The sequence below is a fragment of the Talpa europaea genome (assembly GCF_964194135.1).
Source record: "Talpa europaea genome assembly, chromosome: 7".
NCBI classification, from domain to species: Eukaryota; Metazoa; Chordata; class Mammalia; order Eulipotyphla; family Talpidae; genus Talpa; species Talpa europaea.
The window spans coordinates 34,683,037-34,701,297 of NC_140074.1; the positions used below are offsets into that span (position 1 = coordinate 34,683,037).

The window sequence follows — 18,261 nt, forward strand, 5'->3', positions numbered from 1 at the left end:
GGGTAGATAGCAGTGGAATTGTTAGATCATATGGTAGATCCATTTTTAATATTTTGTGAAATCTCCATACTGTTTTCCACAGTGGCTGGACCAGTCTACATTCTCACCAACATTTATTTCTGATATCTTTGACATGGGCCATTCTCAGGGGTGTGAGATGGTATCGCATTGTAGTTTTGTTTTGCATTTCCCTAATAAGTGATGAACATTTTTTTCGTGTGCCTATGTCTTGTTTGGAAAAGTGACTATGTAGCTTTCCTGGCCAATTTTTGATTGGGTTATTTGTTTTCTTTTTATTGAACTATGTAAATTCTTTGTAATTTTTGGATATTAGTCAATTGTTGGATATATGGTGTATAAATTTTTCTCCTATTAAGTAGGGCATCATTTTGATTCACTGATAGTTTCTTTCACTGTGCAGAAGCTTTTTAGTTTGATGTGCTCCCAATTGTGTGTGTCCTCTTTTGTTTCTTTTGCTGCTGGACTCAAATCAACAAGCATATCCTGCAGCCTATGTCATGGAGTGCTTTTCCTATGTTTTCTTCTTTATATTTATGAGTCTGGTTTTATATCCAACTCTCTAATCCATTATAAGCTATTTTTTGTATTTGACTTGAGATGTTGATCTAGTTTTATTCTTTTGCATGTGCTTTAGAGACTTTACTTCAGTGTATTCTTGGCTCCTTGGTCATAGATTAACTTTGCATAAAAATGTGGATTTATTTCTTGCATCTCAATTCTAATCCAATAGTTTGTGTGTCTGTTTTTGTTCCAGTACCATATTGTTTGGGTTAATATAGTTCTATAGTGATTTCTGTTCAGGTTTTATATTTCTTCCTGATTCAGTATCAAATTATTTTATATTTCTGAGAATGTGTCCATCTCTTTTAGGTTATTCAACCTACTAACATACAAATGTTCTTAGTAATCACTTTTGATCCTCTAAATTTCTGAAATTTATGTTGTAACTTCTCTATCATTTCCAATTCTGTTTGTTTGAGATTTGTCCTTTTTTTTTCTTTGTGACCTTAACTGGAGTTTTCTCTCTTTTTATCTTTTCAGAGAACCAGCTTTTGGTTTTATTAATCATTTAGACTTTTTGTTTCTATTTCATTTTTTTCTTGTCTAATTTTTATTGTTTCCTTCTTTTTACTGGCTTGGTTGTGTTTGCTTGTTTTCTGTCTTGGTTTTATTTGTTCATCTTTTTCTTAAGTTGAAAGATAAGATTGTTTATTTGAGCTCTTTCTTGTTTCTTGACATGGGTCTGTTTTACCACCTACTTTCCTCTCGGCAGTGGTTTTAATATGTTCCATAGGTTCCTATAGACTGTATCATCTGTTTCATTTGACTCAAGATATTTTTTGATTTCTTCATTAACTCAATGGTCATTTAATAGTGTGTTGTTCAGTCTCCATATATTAATGTTTTTTCCTGTTTTCATTTTGGTTTATTTCTATTTTGATACCATTGTGATTAGAGAAGATAGTCGATATTATTTCATTCTTCACTAGTTTATTGATGCTTGCTTAGTGGTCTATTCTGGAGTCCCTGTACAAGAAGAACATGTATTCAGATTTTGTGGGGGACAGTGCCCTTTAAATATCTGCTGTTTATGTGGTAGATCTAATCCCTGTTAAAGCTACTGTTTCCATGTTTATTTTCTGTTTGATTGATCTGTCCATTGGTGAAAGTAGAGTGTTGAAATCCACAATGACTGTATGTGTTGCTGCCAGTGTCTGTTTTCAGATTTGAAAAGAATCGCCTTATGTATTTTGATGGTCATTCATTTAGTGAGTATATATTGATCATTGTTTATTTCTTCCTGATGTATGATCATTTAATCATTATATAATGTCTATCCCTGTCTCTTGTTATAATTATTTGGTTGGAAGTCTATTTTATCTGATATATGTATAATTGTCCTTGCCTTTTTGGGGTCCATTTTTTATTGCAGGATTATTTTGCAAATCTTTATTTTGATACTATGCTTATTTTTGGAGCTCCTGGAGACAGCACAACATTCAGCTTTATTTTCTAATGTAATCAACCCTATGTGCCTCTTGATTGGTAAGCTCAGACCTTTTTCATAGCATGATTATTTATATGCAATGGTCTGTTACAGCTATTTTGTCCTTAGATTTCTGGTCCTATCTGTTTTTTAGTTCTTTTTTTTTGTGAATGGTCTTCTCTTTGATGTAGAAGTGAAGCCTCCTTTTATCATTTCTTACAGGGGAGGTTTGGTGTTGGAAAATTCCTTCAGCTTCTGTTTATCTGGGAGGTTCTTTATTTTGCCCTGTGTCTGAATGAAAGTCTTTCTGTATATAATATTCCTGGCTGAGAGTTTTTATCTTTATGTATTTTGTATACTTCATTCAGTCTTCTTGCCCATAGTATTGCCTCAGAAAAGTCAGATATGAACCTCTGGGGATACTTTCTTTTTTTTTTAAGATTTATTTATTTATGCATACAAGAAACGGGGTACAGGCCAGATGTGTGGGAGGGTGAGATAGAGACAGAGCGGGTAACCCAACAGGCAGACTGACTGAAATACACTGCTGAGGGGAGCAGCAGGCAAGACAGAAGAGGTCTGCTGCACCATGTGGGTATCTCCCTGGCCGGCCAGGATTGAACCTGCGCTGCAGAGGCTGTGGACAGCTTCACAGCGTTACACTCAGCCAACTGCGCCACCAAGGGAGGCCCCTGGGGGTACTTTCATTGGTTATCTGCATCTTTCCGTTAGCCAAATTCAGTATTCTTTCATTTTCCTAAATTCTTGATAGTTGTTCACAAGTGTTTTTTGGCAGTCTTACTGGATTCCAGTGATCAAGTTTCTACTACAGGTTTGGAAATTTTCCTCTATTATTTCTTCAAATAAGTTCTCAGTTCTTTCTTTCTTTCTTCCCTTTCTTGAAACCTATTATTGTTATATTGTGGGGGGTTTTGATAAAGATTTATTTATTTATGCATACAAGAGCTGGGGTACAGGTCAGAGATGTGGGGGTGGAGGTAAGAGGATTCATCAGAGACAGAGTGGGGAGCAGAGTAGGGAGCAGACTGACTGAAATACACTGCTGAGGGGAGCAGCAGGTGAGACAGAAGAGGTCTGCTTCGCCCTGTGGGTTTCTCTTTGGCTGGCCAGGGATTGAACTCATGCTGCAGAGGCTGTGGATTGCTTCATAGTGCGGTGCTTAAACCCTTACCCCACCAGGGAGGCCCTATATTGTGTTTATTCATGGAATCAGTTAATTTTCAGTGTTTCTTCATTTTGTTCCTTCCATTTCTCTTTCTTTGTCCAGCTGGATTCTTTGTATATTGCCATCTTTGAGGTCATTGATTTGATCTTTTATCACTTGCTCCAGAAAGTTTTATCTCCTCTGTTTCCATTTTTGTAGCCTGCATCTCTCTTATTTTCTTATTTGAAGCTTTAACGTCAGTCTTATGCTCATTAGTTTTATTTCTTAAGACATTCATTTGTTTTTCTGAGGTTTTTGCTTCTATTTGATAATTTTCTTTTGTGTTTTCTTCCATTTCTTTGAATTTCTTTATCATGGGAATTTTGAACTCTGTCTGGTGCTAAAAAGATCCTTCTTGTCTTACCTGATTTGTGGTGAAATGTTCCTTGAGGAGATCAAGATGCCATGTATTATATTTTCCTCTCTCATTTTGTAGCTTTCAAGGTTGCTGCTTTTTCAAGTGTCCTAATGGGTACAGAGTTTCCACTTTTCTAATACATGGTGCTATATGTCAGGGAGAACTGACCTACAGCTGCTGAGTCGGGGGTGGGGGGATTCCCAGAGGGGTCTAGTCACTGGTAAGAGTGATATGGGAGAATGCTCCTATTTGTGTACTCTGAAAGCAAGACTCCTGTTTCTGCAGTCAGTGGGGCTGCTCTCTTGTGCTTGGCAAGATTAGCTCAAACAAGTCCTGAGGAAGTAGGGGAAGAGGAGGGCCATTCTGCACCCTATTCTCATCACTGAGACCTAGTTTGCCTGGAACACCTCATTTCCTCCATGCCTATCTACTCTCAGTTAAGCTGGTGCCTCCACCATACTCAGTTCTCCCTTCTCCAAGGCCAGCTACTTACTGGAGCTCAGCTCCAAGATTTGCATGGTATACTCTAGCCCTGGCCACAGTCTCTCTGTCCCTTTCCCCACCCATTTTGTTAAATGAAGTTGAATTTCCTCAGTGTCTCTTCCTGTGTGGCCTATATTGTCCACAATGTCTTAAGAGGTAGTCTAAGTTTTGCCCCAAGTTACAGAATCCTTTGGATCTAGGACCACTCTATAGTATTTTCAGATTTACCTCCCAGTAGCAAAGCAGGGAACCTCCTCTGATGCCATATTATTCTAGATCCTAAGAGTATTTTTGCTCATTTGTGTAAATTTCTACAATTAGAGTTCTAGGTCAATGGATTTGTACAATTTTAATTTTGACAAATACTGCCAACTTTCCCTCCACAAGATTTTGTGTATTTATACTTTCAAAAACAGTAATTTTCCTATAACTGCTACAACCATGGATCATTTAATCTCTTAGATTATATATGATATTTTACTTAAACTTGATTTTCCTTTAATTTGAATATTAGTCATATTTTGTATGTTCGTTAGCCTAGACTTTATTTTGATGTTTGCTATCTTTCTTCAGCAGTAAAGATGCAATTAGGGGTGATTATTATGCTCCTACTTTCCTTAGTTTTTAAAAATATTTACTTCATATGATCGAGTTTGGGCTAGTAAGGGTAAAAAGCATTACGCAACATTTTGTTATTTTTTTGATTTTTGCTTTTGCTTTTTAAAATAAAGGATTACCAACCTTTTAATTTCTCTTCTATAGGGAAAATTCTTTTTTTTTTTCTTCACTTGACTTTCTTTTTTTTTTCTTTTTTTTTTAATATTAAATTTTATTTTTATATTCCCCCATACAATTGCAAACGCCCCATTCTGACCCCAATCCTTCCCCTCCCGCCCCCCACCCCCAAAAAAGTGTCTCTGGTTCATAGTTTTTTTGTTGATTTTGATTTTCACTTTCTTATATTCATTTTCCTGGTCCCTTATTTAAGTTTTCTAGATTCCTGCTATGAGTGAGACCATCCGGTATTTTTCTTTTTCTTTTTGGCTTATTTCGCTGAGCATGATCCTATAGGGAAAATTCTTAATTTCAAATAACTATTACATTTATATTAATTATTTTTTACAAATAGATGATGATCTGTCACTTACCAAGTTGAATGTATCGATTTGGATATGTTAGTATCCTCTAAGTAAATGAAGTTGACAAATAGTACAATCTTCTGTTTTTCCATCTGCCTTTGTTTTAGAATTCTTTATTGCAAGCAAGGCTTAGGAATATCATTCTATACATCTGTGAAATTTTCTTTTTCTTTTCTGAGAATCTAGTGACTGTTTAATTTTCCTTAGCTCAAAAGTGTCTAGAATAGGTCACTAAATGAAAGTCATGAGAAGCACAGACACACACACCACTCTGACCCTGAAATTTGAAGTATATGGACAATTTTTTTTAATTTTTTTTTAAATAATAAATTTTATTTTTATATTCCCCCATACAATTGCAAACGCCCCGTATGGACAATTTTAATGATTGGCACATCATTAATCAGGCCAAAATTCCACTTGGGATTTATTTCTGTTTTAAAGATAATAGGATTAATACCAGTATTTTATTAGTCATTTTCTTCATATTTTGGCATATTTGATAAATTAAGTGTTTATGTTTCTCAAAGATAGGCATTTCTTAATTGATGTTATTATACTTCTAATGGAAATTATTTTAATTTAAATGTAAATCAGTAAGAAATTATAATCACTTAATAAACTTGAATTCTAACCGAACTTGCAGGAATCCCTGCACACACCCCACCTGCTTTCTACATTACCAAATCTGGGAACACTGCTCAGTATATTTTGTAACCCTTGTTTGTCACAAAAACACATTTTTCCCAGTTGTACTCCAAATCAGACGTGGTAACACAGTGTTTACTCACCAAAAAGTTCTCATTTTGATTTACTTCTTTTTTGCCATGGTGATGAGTTTTCAACTATTAAAAATTCTTTTCTGGCAGAACTCTGGGGGAAAAAAATAAGAACATGCTCTGATACTGGGTATATTATATATTCCAGACTGCAGTTGGTTAGGATATGAAAACACATATGGAGGAAAGTACAACAATGATTATACAATTGAGAAAGGTTAATTGGGAACCCTAAAGACCTACACATGTTAATTAGCTAACTGTCACTAGATTGGAGACCTTGGACAATAACTTTAATATCAATTCATAATATACTGTTGATAATTTTACCTGTTTTTCACAGTCTCTGTGAAGATTATATGAGGATGATATACACACATTTCACAGTAATAATATGATCAACACTAACCATTATTTTTATTATTGATAAAAATTACACAGGACAGGAATGTGCAAAGTAATGTAGTAGTGGGAACAGCAATTGTAAATCAGTAGGTTCATATTCAAAATCTTTTCTATGAATAAAGCTGAAGGACAGCAGATTATTTAAAAAAAATTCTTTTCTGATCCAGCTCAAGTTTAATATAGTCAGCAGATTTGCCTATGATAGTGAAATAGTGAAATGCTTTTTCCATTGATAATCTGTGGAGCTCTAGTCAAACTGAGAGGATTAACTATTTATCACTAAGGGTGATAAATTACATTTGGGATTCATTGCTTTAAATGCTTTAAATAAATTGAACCCTGCCTTAAATGAATTGAACCTCTTTCAATAATGAAATCAGAAAAGAAAGCAAACATTGTTAAAAAATGAACAATGATGTAAAATATATATAAATAAAAAAAATGAAATCATTCCACATTAGATTTTGTACTGTACCAAACTTTTAGACCTGTAAGTTGATTTTTTTGAAATATTTATTTATTTATGCATACAAGAGTAGGGTACAGGCCAGACGTGTGGGGGGTGAGAGGACTCACCAAAGACAGAGTGGGGAACAGAACAGCCAGATTGACCGAAGTACACTGCTGAGCGGAGCAGCAGGCGAGTCAGGAGAGGTCTGCTGCACCATATGGGTTGCTCCCTGGCCGGCCGGGTGTTGAACTCTTGCTGTGGTGGCAGCAGACAGCTTCATAGGCTAAGTCCCAACCCCTTGCACCACCAGGGAGTCCCTGTAAGTTGATTCTTTTAAGAGGAAACGTAGATTTAACTCTAATGCTGATCACTAATTTTGGCTGATATATATCTTTTTCTTTTGTAACAGTTCAATGGTTATTCGGGACTTAACCTTACGCAGTGCTGCTAGCTTTGGCTCCTTCCATCTGATCCGTCTCCTCTACGATGAGTATATGTTCTACTTAGTAGAACATCGAGTTGCTCAGGCAACGGGAGAGACACCCATAGCAGTCATGGGCGAGGTAAGAGAAGCTATAAGAGCTATGACCCGCAGAATTTTTTAAAAACAACCTGAATTTTATTTAAATCAACAATTTAATTAAATAAAGCAATTGTTCCTAACCAATCAGTCTGAGACCCTGGAAGGACTGTGGATTATTATTGGGGGGCTTAAATTCCACTGTTCATATGTGCTTTCTTACTCAAAATATTCTAAAATTATAGATTATATCACGTGAAAGTTCAAGGGATATTTCCATATTTTATAAAGGTGCCTGTGTAAAAGGAAGGTTTTACAAATTTGCAATGGAAAAAAAAACCTTACTGAATGAAAACAATAAAGATTGATGCTTTTCTAATAAGGCTGGGAGATAGGAATACAGAGAGACAAGTTAATTTGTATTTTGTACTCTTTTTTTCAAGTGCCCCAAAACAAAAATGAATGATTCCTTCTCAGAAGGATAATGATGATAATGATGGTGGTGGTAGAAGCTAGTAGCTAACACTTTGGAGGCACTTGCTATATGCTTAACACAGCCTTAAGTCTTTAAAATGTTAAAGCAATCTTGTCTTACATATTAGTGTATGAGATTCATTTAGAAAGACAAAACACAGTTTAAATGCTTACATAGCTACTACGTAGTGGAGATCTGTTTTGAATATGCATCAGATTTTAAATCCATACTGGTAATCATGATATAGGGAGAAAATATATTCTTTAGGAATTCTGAATAGTGTCTAGATGTCTTATTTTCAACAAATGTTAAAAAAATAACTGAATTTAATATGAATGAGGGTTTTTTAATTTAATGAGATGTAGATGCAGATGTTCCAATGATTCAGTATTGACTCATTTTGTTATATTGAATTGGAAGGCACTTGAGATCTTGCTGGATTATACCAGGTTAGAAAATATTACAAATTGTCACAAGTAGTAAAGACATACTCATTTTTAAGTTATGTATATGTAGTTATTTAAATAGAAAATGTGAAAATAAATAATTAGATGTTTTTCCTAGTTTAGTAGATTTGATAAAGGTGTAAATAAAATACATTTATACACCTGAAGGGCATCTGTAAGTTTTCTAATATAGATAAAGTAGATGTCATATTTGTTCAAAATGTCAACTAAAATATTCATCTTTCTTTCTTCCTTAAAATCTTTGGCTTTATATTGATCTATATGTTTTTGTATGATGTTCCTTAATGGTGATTGTATTTATATACATGCCAATATATATATGTGAGTTAAAGCAAGAATCACTGTCATTTTTTTAATTTTATTTTTATATTCCCCATACAATTGCAACCCCCTTATTTTGAACCCAATCCCTCCCCTCCCCGCCCCCCACCCCCCCATCAGTGTCTCTGGTTCATAGTTGTTTGTTGATTTTGATATTTTCTTTCTTATAGTTATTCTTTTTCCTGGTCCCTTATTTAAGTTTTCTAGATTCCTGCTATGAGTGAGACCATCCAGTATTTTTCTTTTTCTTTCTGGTTTATTTCGCTGAGCGTGATTCCTTCCAGCTCCTTCCATGTTGCTGCAAATGGCATGTGTTTATCTTTTTTGAATGCTGAGTAATATTCCATGGTGTATATGTACCACATCTTCTTGATCCAGTCATCTATTTTTGGGCATTTGGGTTGTTTCCAAAGCTTAGCTATTGTAAATAGTGCTGCTATAAACATAGGGGTGCAGGTGCTCTTTGGAATTGATGTTTCTGTGTCCTTTGGGTAAATACCTAGGAGTGGAATTGCTGGATCATATGGAAGCTCTATGTTTAATAGGTCCAGAAATCTCCACACAGCTCTCCATAGTGGTTGGACCAGTTTGTACTCCCACCAACAGTGCAAGAGAGTTCCTTTTTCTCCACAACCTCACCAACATTTGTTGTTGCTAGATTTTTTAATATGTGCCATTCTCACTGGTGTAAGATGGTATCTCATTGTAGTTTTGATTTGCATTTCCCTGATTACAAGTGAAGAATCACTGTCATTTGACCTCATGTGACCAAAACAATTTGGACTTTTCTTAGATTTGATTTTCCTCCATTGCCTATTTCTTTATTATTTTTTTATAGATGCTTAGTTACAAAATGGCCAGTTGGTGTGTAGATTACGTACTATAAAATTTCTCAACTCAGGGCTAAAATCTTCTAAAATAGACATGCCTTTTGGTATAGTTAACACATTTCCCATCCACCTCATCTGCTTTGGGACAACTTTAACAGGATGAGAAGGATAATGATAACAAGGATTCTCATTAACACCATGTGGCTAATGCATGGTCTTTGCTTCCCTTGCATCTCTAGGGAACAAAGGCAGTGGACATGAACTGGTCACACAGTGTGAAGACATAGCAACCTCCTTTCATTCATGTATAGACAGTACTGACTAACCAGAATTAAAATGGCCTTACATAGTAAACATTACCAACTAATCATCCTAATAGGCATTCTTTTTTAATTATATATAAAGGAATATAATTGATTGCCACATGAAGCAAAGAATATGAATAAATGTAGATCATAAAATACTTTCAGTAAGATCAAAGATCTATGCATATGTCTTGATTTTTCTGCTTATTATTCCATTACCCAGTTTGTAGGAAAATCCTTTCAACTGAGCTCATCCATTATTCATTCCAGGCCAATTAAAGCTAATGGTATAGGCTTCTCCTCCCCATAAAATATTGATGTCTCATAGACCTGTTGGGCATGATAGACCTGTTGACTAAATCATAGTTTCATATCTAAAATTTCTTTATTCTCCGGATAAAGATAAGTCAATTCAAGAAAAAAGAAGGCTCTTTTCTCATGTGTCCCTCAAATGTCATCCTAATCCTACCCTATAACTAAGATTGAAGACAATAAAGGTTTTTACATGTTGGCCTTAGATGCATTCTTAACCCCTTAGGTGACATCCCTTTCCAAACACCAAGTTCAGAAGTATCTGTGTGTGCAGTGGAAGCAACACATCATGCCAAATCTGCAGAAATCAATTAAGATCACCATTATCCTCAATTGCTATCATCAGTAATAGCAGCAACCACAAAAATAATAATCATTGTGATTATTTTTGGGGAGCTTATTTGACACTTAAATTATTGATGTATCTGCTAGTGGCTCTTTCTCAATAAATTGTACTGTGATCCTCACTGTTGATCACACTAGATATCTGAGTGTTATCCCTTACATGTCTTTATATATTGACTGCCTTATTCAACCAATTACTAAGTTCACTCTCTCCCAAACCCTGCTCAGTACAGCAAGTATCATATGCAAATGCAGAGCTGATTGTGTTATCCCCTGCTTAAAATCCTTCAGCTTTCTCTTCTTGTTAGTTAGGTAGTTTATGAGGTCTCACATGATGTGGCCCTGTCTCTGATCAACCTCAACCTCTTCTCTCATGCTACTCTTTCTGTTACAGTCATAGTGGTCTTTTCTATGTTGTTATTTACCAAGATTTTCTCATCATTTTACAACTATGTAAATGATTCTGGACCTTCAGCCTAATGCTCTCTTGCTCATCCTAACTCCTACTTCAAGGAGGACGAATTATCCCCAACTACCTTAAATACTCCCATTCTGACTTGTGCTTTTACTTTTCATCGTAGAACCTACGATGAAACCTTACTTACCAAAGTAAGTTTAAGGTTCTTTGTGTGATTTATGTAATTGATTAAGGCCTGGAATTATAGAAAACAGAACTGAATTCTACTTATAGTTATGTTATATAGTGGTATAATCTTGGGCAAGTCATGTCCACTTATGCTGAAACTAGACTTATATGTGAAATTTATTTATTCATTTATTTAATAAATATTTCCCACATAATATTTATAGACCTGGGCCTCCCCTGTAGTGCAGCAGGTTGAGCGCCATGCTGTGAAGCTGTCCACAGCCACCGCAGTGCCGGTTGGATTCCCGGCCGGCCAGAGAGAATCCCACATGGCAAGGCAGACCTCTTGTCTCGCCCGCTACTCCCCCCAGCAGTGCCTTCAGTTGTCTGCCTGTTTTTTTCCCTGCTCTGTCTCTGGTGAATCCTCTCACCCTCCTGTAACTCTGGCCTGTACACCAGCTCTTATATAGATAAAAATAAATCTTAAAAAAAAAATTATAGACGAAACACTATAATTTGGGGGATATAATGACAAACAAAGTGGAGTTTGACCCTGCATTCAAGGAGCTTACATTTTAGTAGGGGATATGTATTTATTAAATAGTCTCATAACTACGTCATTACAAATTCTAGTAAGTTCTAAAAAGATAATTAAGAGCATGTGGGAATACTTAAAGCTGCGTAGATACTTAATCTACCCTTGGAAGGCCAGGAATGGTCACCCCCCAAAAAAAAAAATCTGAACAAGACAAAGGAATTAAATGTATGGAGACAGTGAGAATTTGGAGGTGGCACAAAGAAACATGCACAGGTTCTGCCTGAAATGGAAGAGAGTATGGATCAGACGTTTTCACAGTAAATCTAGGTTGAAGCTCTAGAGAGACCAAATATACACCATCAAATTCAGCATACAACAGGCAGAATTGGATTTGGATGAAAAGCCAAAATTTTCAAATGAAGCTAACACCCACTTAATGATTAAGCAGCAGATACTATTCTGAGTGTTATATGTATATTGACTTAATAACTCACAAAATCCTATGAGTAAATATCATTATTAAAAGCAGTTTATAGATGATTAAATGAGACACAGAGCTGTGAAATAACTTGCCCAAGGTCATATAACTACTAAGTTTTTAAATCAGGTTCTGAAATCAAGAAATTTAGTACCAAAGTCCTTGCTGTTAGCCACCTGGCTTATTAACTGCTACAGGATGGGGTGAGCTTAGAGTAAGAATAGTTCATAAATCAGCTAGAAAAAACCTGAGAAATAGTTACAAACTTTGCTAAATTGATAGTTTTTGGGGGAGAGGTATCAGACACTAAAAAGATCCTTCATCTTCTCTTTGCTAAGGTCTCTATTTCTCCCTCATATCTGAACACTGGGAATAAAGAAGTCTGATATAATCCGGACAGGAATACCTTTATAGATTATCTGCTTTGTTTTCCTAGCCACTTTTGATAGACTCGCTTTGTCTGAATTTTTTGAAGATTCATGACTATGTATCTTGGTATAGATCTCATTACATTTAGATAACCAGACCTCATTACTTTTAGAAGTTCTTTCAGCTTTATAGACTTGTATGTTTAATTCCTTCCCAGGTTTAGGAAGTTTTCATCTTTTGCTTCTTCCCTTTCTCACTCTTCCTTTTCTGAAACACCTATTATCCTTATGTTTCTTTTCCTAGTGGAGTTGAAAGATTCTTGAAACATTTCATCTTTTTTTATTTTGCATTTCTTTTTTCTTACATTTGAGTCCTTTGTGCATTACCATCTTCAAAGTCACTTATTCAATCTTCTGTTTAACCTATTCTGCTTTCATAGCTTTATCTTGAATTTTTTGTCTCCTCTATTGATCTTTTTATATCCTGCATCTCTCTTATTTCCTTATTTAGAGCTTCAAATCTATTTTCTTTATATTAATTTTTTTCTCAGATCATTCATTTTTTGACTTTTCTTCCATTTTATTGATTTCTTTATCTTGGCAGTTTTGAACTCTGTATCTGACAGGAAGATAAAATCTACTATTTTTGTGATTGGATAATGAAAAAGCAGTTTTCTCCTTGTTATGATATTCCCTTGATGTCTCAAGGTGTCATGTGTTATATTTTCTGTTTCTTTAGATTTCCCTATATTTTTATTTAAGTATCTTTAACAGTAACTTAGAAGTTTGCAGTACTTCTACATTTCCAGCATTTTGCACTGTGTTTGTTTTTTTTTTATGAGGAAGTTTGAACTTTATTTTTTTTTTATAAATTTTATTGTTATAGTCCCCATACAATTGCAGCCCCCCCATTCTGACCCCAATCCCTCCCCTCCCGCCCCCGCCCCCCTAAAAGTGTCTCTGGTTCATAGTTTTTTGTTGATTTTGATTTTCACTTTCTTATAGTTATTCATTTTCCTGGTCCCTTATTTAAGTTTTCTAGATTCCTGCTATGAGTGAGACCATCCGGTATTTTTCTTTTTCTTTTTAGCTTATTTCGCTGAGCATGATCCCTTCCAGCGCCATCCATGTTGCTGCAAATTGCATGTGTTTATCTTTTTTGAATGCTGAGTAATATTCCATGGTATATATGTACCACATCTTCTTGATCCAGTCATCTATTTTTGGGCATTTGGGTTGTTTCCAAAGCTTAGCTATTGTAAACAGTGCTGCTATAAACATAGGGGTGCAGATGTTCTTTGGAATTGATGTTTCTGTGTCCTTTGGGTAAATACCTAGGAGTGGAATTGCTGGATCATATGGAAGCTCTATGTTTAGTAGGTCCAGAAATCTCCACACAGCTTTCCACAGTGGTTGGACCAGTTTGCACTCCCACCAACAGTGCAGAAGAGTTCCTTTTTCTCCACACCCTCGCCAACATAGTTTTTTTAATATGTGCCATTCTCACTGGTGTAAGATGGTATCTCATGGTAGTTTTGATTTGCATTTCCCTGATGACAAGTGATGTTGAACATTTTTTCATATGCCTGTTGGCCATTTGCATTTCCTCTTCAGAGAAGTTTCTTTTAAGCTCTTCTGCCCATTTTTTGACCGGATTATTTTCTTTGTTGTTGTTGAGTCTCATCAGCTCTTTGCAGATTTTTGTGATCAGTCCTTTATCATTAGTGTTGGGTGCAAAAATGTTCTCCCAGTTGGTGGGGTTTCTCTTTGTTTTTGTTATTGTCTCTTTTGCTGTGCAAAAGCTCTTTTATTTGATGTAGTCCCAGCTGTTGATCTTTGCCTTCACTATCACTGCTTTGGGTGATGTGTCTGTAAAGATGTCTTTGATGTGCAAATCACGTAGTGTTTCGCCTATATTTCCTTCTATATATTTTATGGTTTCAGGTCTTATGTCTAGTTCTTTAATCCATTTTGAGTTGATTTTTGTGTATGGTGTGAGATGGTGGTCAAGCTTCATTCTTTTGCATGTAGCGACCCAGTTTTCCCAGCACCATTTATTGAACAAACTTTCTTTGCTCCAATGCATATTCTTTGCACCTTTGTCAAAGATTAGTTGACCATAAATCTGTGGGTTTATTTCTGGATTTTCTATTCGATTCCATTGGTCTGTATGTCTGTTCTTGTTCCAATACCATGCAGTTTTGATGATTATGGCTTTGTAGTATAGTTTGAAGTCTGGGAGTGTGATGCCTCCATTCCCTTCTTATTTTTTCAGGAGAGCTTTGGCTATTCGGGGTTTTTTGTGATTCCATATGAATTTCATCAATAATTGTTCTATTTCTTTGAAGAATGACAATGAAATTTTGATTGGAATAGCATTGAATCTGTATATTGCTTCTGGAAGGATGGCCATTTTAATAATGTCTTATTGCCCTGGCTAGGACTTCCAGTATTATATTGAAAAGCAGTGGTGAGAGTGGACATCCTTGTCTTGTTCCAGATCTTAATGGAATTGCTTTCAGCTTTTCACCATTGAGAATGATACTGGCTGTTGGCTTGTCGTAGATGGCCTTTATGATGTTGAGGTATGTTCCTTGTATCCCAAGAATTTCAAGGGCTTTTATCATGAATGGGTGTTGCACTTTGTCGAAAGCTTTCTCAGCATCTATTGATATTATCATATGGTTTTTATATTTCTTTTTGTTGATGTGTTGGATAACGTTGATTGATTTTCGGATGTTAAACCATCCTTGTGCCCCTGGAATGAATCCTACTTGGTCGTGGTGAATTATCTTATGGATACATTGTTGGATTCTGATAGCTAAAATTTTATTGAGGATTTTTGCATCAGTGTTCATTAGGGAGATTGGCCTGTAGTTTTCCTTTTTTGTGTTGTCCTTGTTCGGTTTTGGTATTAGTGTAATGTTGGCTTCATAAAACGTGTTTGGTATTGTCCCTTCCTTCTCAATTTTTTGGAAGAGTTTGTGAAGGATAGGCACTAATTCGTCTCTGAATGTTTGGTAGAATTCATTTGTAAATCCATCAGGTCCTGGGCTTTTGTTTTTGGGGAGGTTTTTGATTACCATTTCAATTTCGCTGCTTGTAATTGGTCTGTTTAGGTGTTCTATTTCTTCTTTATCTAGCTTTGGGTGATTGTAGAGTTGTAGGAATTTGTCCATCTCCTCTAGATTGTTAAACTTGTTTCCATATAACTGTTCATAGTAGTTACTGATTATTCTTTTGATTTCTGCTGTGTCCGTTGTGATTTCTCCTCTTTCATTGATGATCCTGTTTATTTGTGCTTTCTCCCTTTTTTCCTTTGTGAGCCTGGCTAGGGGTTTGTCTATTTTATTGATTTTTTCAAAGAACCAGCTCTTGGTTTCATTGATCTTTTGGATTGTTTTTTTAGTTTCAATTTCATTTATTTCTGCTTTGGTTTTTATTATTTCTTTTCTTCTACTGGTTTTGGGGTTTTTTTGTTGTTCTTTTTCTAGATCTTTGAGCTTTGAGATTAGGTTGTTTCTTTGCGTTCTTTCTTGTTTCTTGATGTGAGCTTCTATTGCTATATATTTTCCTCTTATTACTGCTTTTGCTGCATCCCATACATTTAGGATATTGGTGTCCTCCTTGTCGTTCAATTCAAAAAATTTTTTAATTTCTTCTTTGATCTCCTCATTAGTCCAATGGTCTTCCAGTAGTGTGGTTTTTAATCTCCATGAGATAGGAAAGTTCCTTGCCTTCTTTTTATGGTTTATTTCTTGTTTGATGCCTTCATGGTCAGAAAAGATGGTTGATATGATTTCAATCTTGGTGTATCTGTTGATGTTTGTCTTGTGCCCCAGTATGTGACCGATCCTGGAGAATGATCCGTGTGCGCTTGAGAAAAATGTGTACTCCCTTTTTTTGGGGTTTAGTGTTCTATAGATGTCTGTTAAGCCCAATTGCTCTAGGTCCTTATTTAGAGCTTTGGTTTCTTTACTTAATTTTTGTCTTGTTGATCTATCCATTGTTGATAGTGGTGTGTTGAAGTCTCCCACTACGTATGTGTTTTCTCTGATGTCTGTTTTCAGAGAGGACAACAGTTGTCTGATATATTTTGGTGCTCCTTCGTTTGGTGAGTATATGTTAATGAGTGTTATTTCTTCTTGATGTATTGTCCCCTTGATCATAATGTAGTGACCATTGGGGTCTCTTTTTATCTTTTTGAGTTTGAAATCTGTTTTATCTGATATAAGTATAGCTGTTCCTGCTTTCTTTTTTGGTCCATTTGCTTGTAGGATTGTTTTCCATCCTTTAACTTTGAGCCTATTTTTATCTTTTGTAGCTAAATGTGTTTCCTGGAGACAGCAAAAGGTTGGGTTTTGTTTCTTAATCCAGGCTGCAACTCTGTGTCTTTTTATTGAAGAGTTTAGTCCATTTACATTTAGAGTTAATATTGATATGTTAACATCTGTATTTGCCATTGTGTTTGTCTTTCCTTTGATTTTATTTATTTATTCTTTTAATAACTTTTTTTTTTTTTGGCCTTCTTTCATTGTTATTCGTCCCTCTGAGGTTCTGGCTTTAGGACTCCTTGTAGTATTGTTTGGAGTGGGGGTTTAGTTGCAATGAAATTCCGGAGTTTCTGTTTGTCTGGGAAGGTCCATATTCTTTCTTCAAAGAGGAAGGAGAGCTTTGCGGGATAGAGTATTCTTGGTTGGCATCTGTTTTCTTGGAGTCTGTTGACTATGTCCCTCCACTCTCTCCTTGCCCGTAGTGTTTCTTCGGAGAAGTCTGATGTCAGCCTGATTGGTTTTCCTTTGAATGTTATCTGTTTCTTCCCTCTTGCCAGCTTCATTATTTTTTCCTTGTCCTGGATTCTTGGGAGCTTTACTATTATGTGTCTTGCTGTATTTTTCCTTTCGTCGTGGAAGTTTGGTGTTCTTCTTGCTTCTTGTATATCAATTTTCAGCTCCTTCTTCACATTTGGGAAGTTCTCTTCAATTATCTCTTTGAATATTTTCTCTGTTCCTACTTCTCTCTCCTCTCCTTCTGGTATTCCTATAACTCTTATATTTCCTTTCCTCATGGAGTCAGATAGTTCCCGAAGTCTTTCTTCGTTCTTTTTCCTTCGTACTTCTCTTTCCTTTTCTGTTTTGGTTCTTTTTATTTCTGTGTCTTCAAGATTACTTATTCGTTCTTCCATTTCATCTATTCTGCTTTCATTGCTTTTCCCAGAATTCTTTAGTTCTTCCATTAATTCTTTGATCTCCTGCATTTCTTTTACTTCCCTCTTTAGGGACTCAATTTCTTTCTTCTGACCATTGTTTTCCCTCTCTAGGGACTCAATTGTATTCTTCTGATCGTTGATTATTTTTCCCTTATCATTGTTTTCCTTTATGACTTCTGTCAGTTTTTTAATCACAGCAATTTTAAATTCTCTTTCTGGAAGGCTCAGAAATTCTTCCAAGTTATTGTCTTTGCAATCTGGGGGCTGGCTTTCTTTTTGTGGTGTGCTTTTTCTCTGGAGAGTTGCTAGGTTGCGTGTGGTTCTTCTCCTCCCTACTGTCTGTTTTCTAATTTGCCGTATGCGTTGGGACACTGTGTTGTTGGGACTGGCCGGCATCTTGGGTGGGCTTCTCTGTTCCCCTCTGGTTCCTCCAGGAGTCATCGGGTGGCAGGGGCTGTGTGCTGGTGCTGGTCTCCTCCTGGGGGGCGGGGCTCTCTTTAATGGCGCCTGGAGCTCACCTCCGTGGCGGATCCTGCAGGGTTCTCCACAGCTCCCGTTCACGGGGTGTGGTGGCTGCAATAGTTCCTTTCCACTCACAGACCCGCTTGCTGTGTCCTTTGTTCTTGTTGGCTGTTTTGGTTTGTTGTTTTCCTCCTCTC

At 36.0% G+C, this 18,261-nt stretch overlaps 1 protein-coding gene across 2 annotated transcripts in view; it reads left to right on the forward strand.

The window, feature by feature from the left end:
• The window catches only part of RFX3 (regulatory factor X3), a gene marked incomplete at its 3' end in the record, with an annotated part of 168,629 nt that overhangs the window by 132,391 nt on the left and 17,977 nt on the right, over positions 1–18,261 (forward strand). For both annotated transcript variants that reach the window (XM_084236135.1, XM_084236136.1), the window contains exon 14: positions 7,258–7,411. In XM_084236135.1, the coding sequence (XP_084092261.1) occupies positions 7,258–7,411 (154 nt within the window). The remainder of the gene's footprint in view (positions 1–7,257; positions 7,412–18,261) is intronic.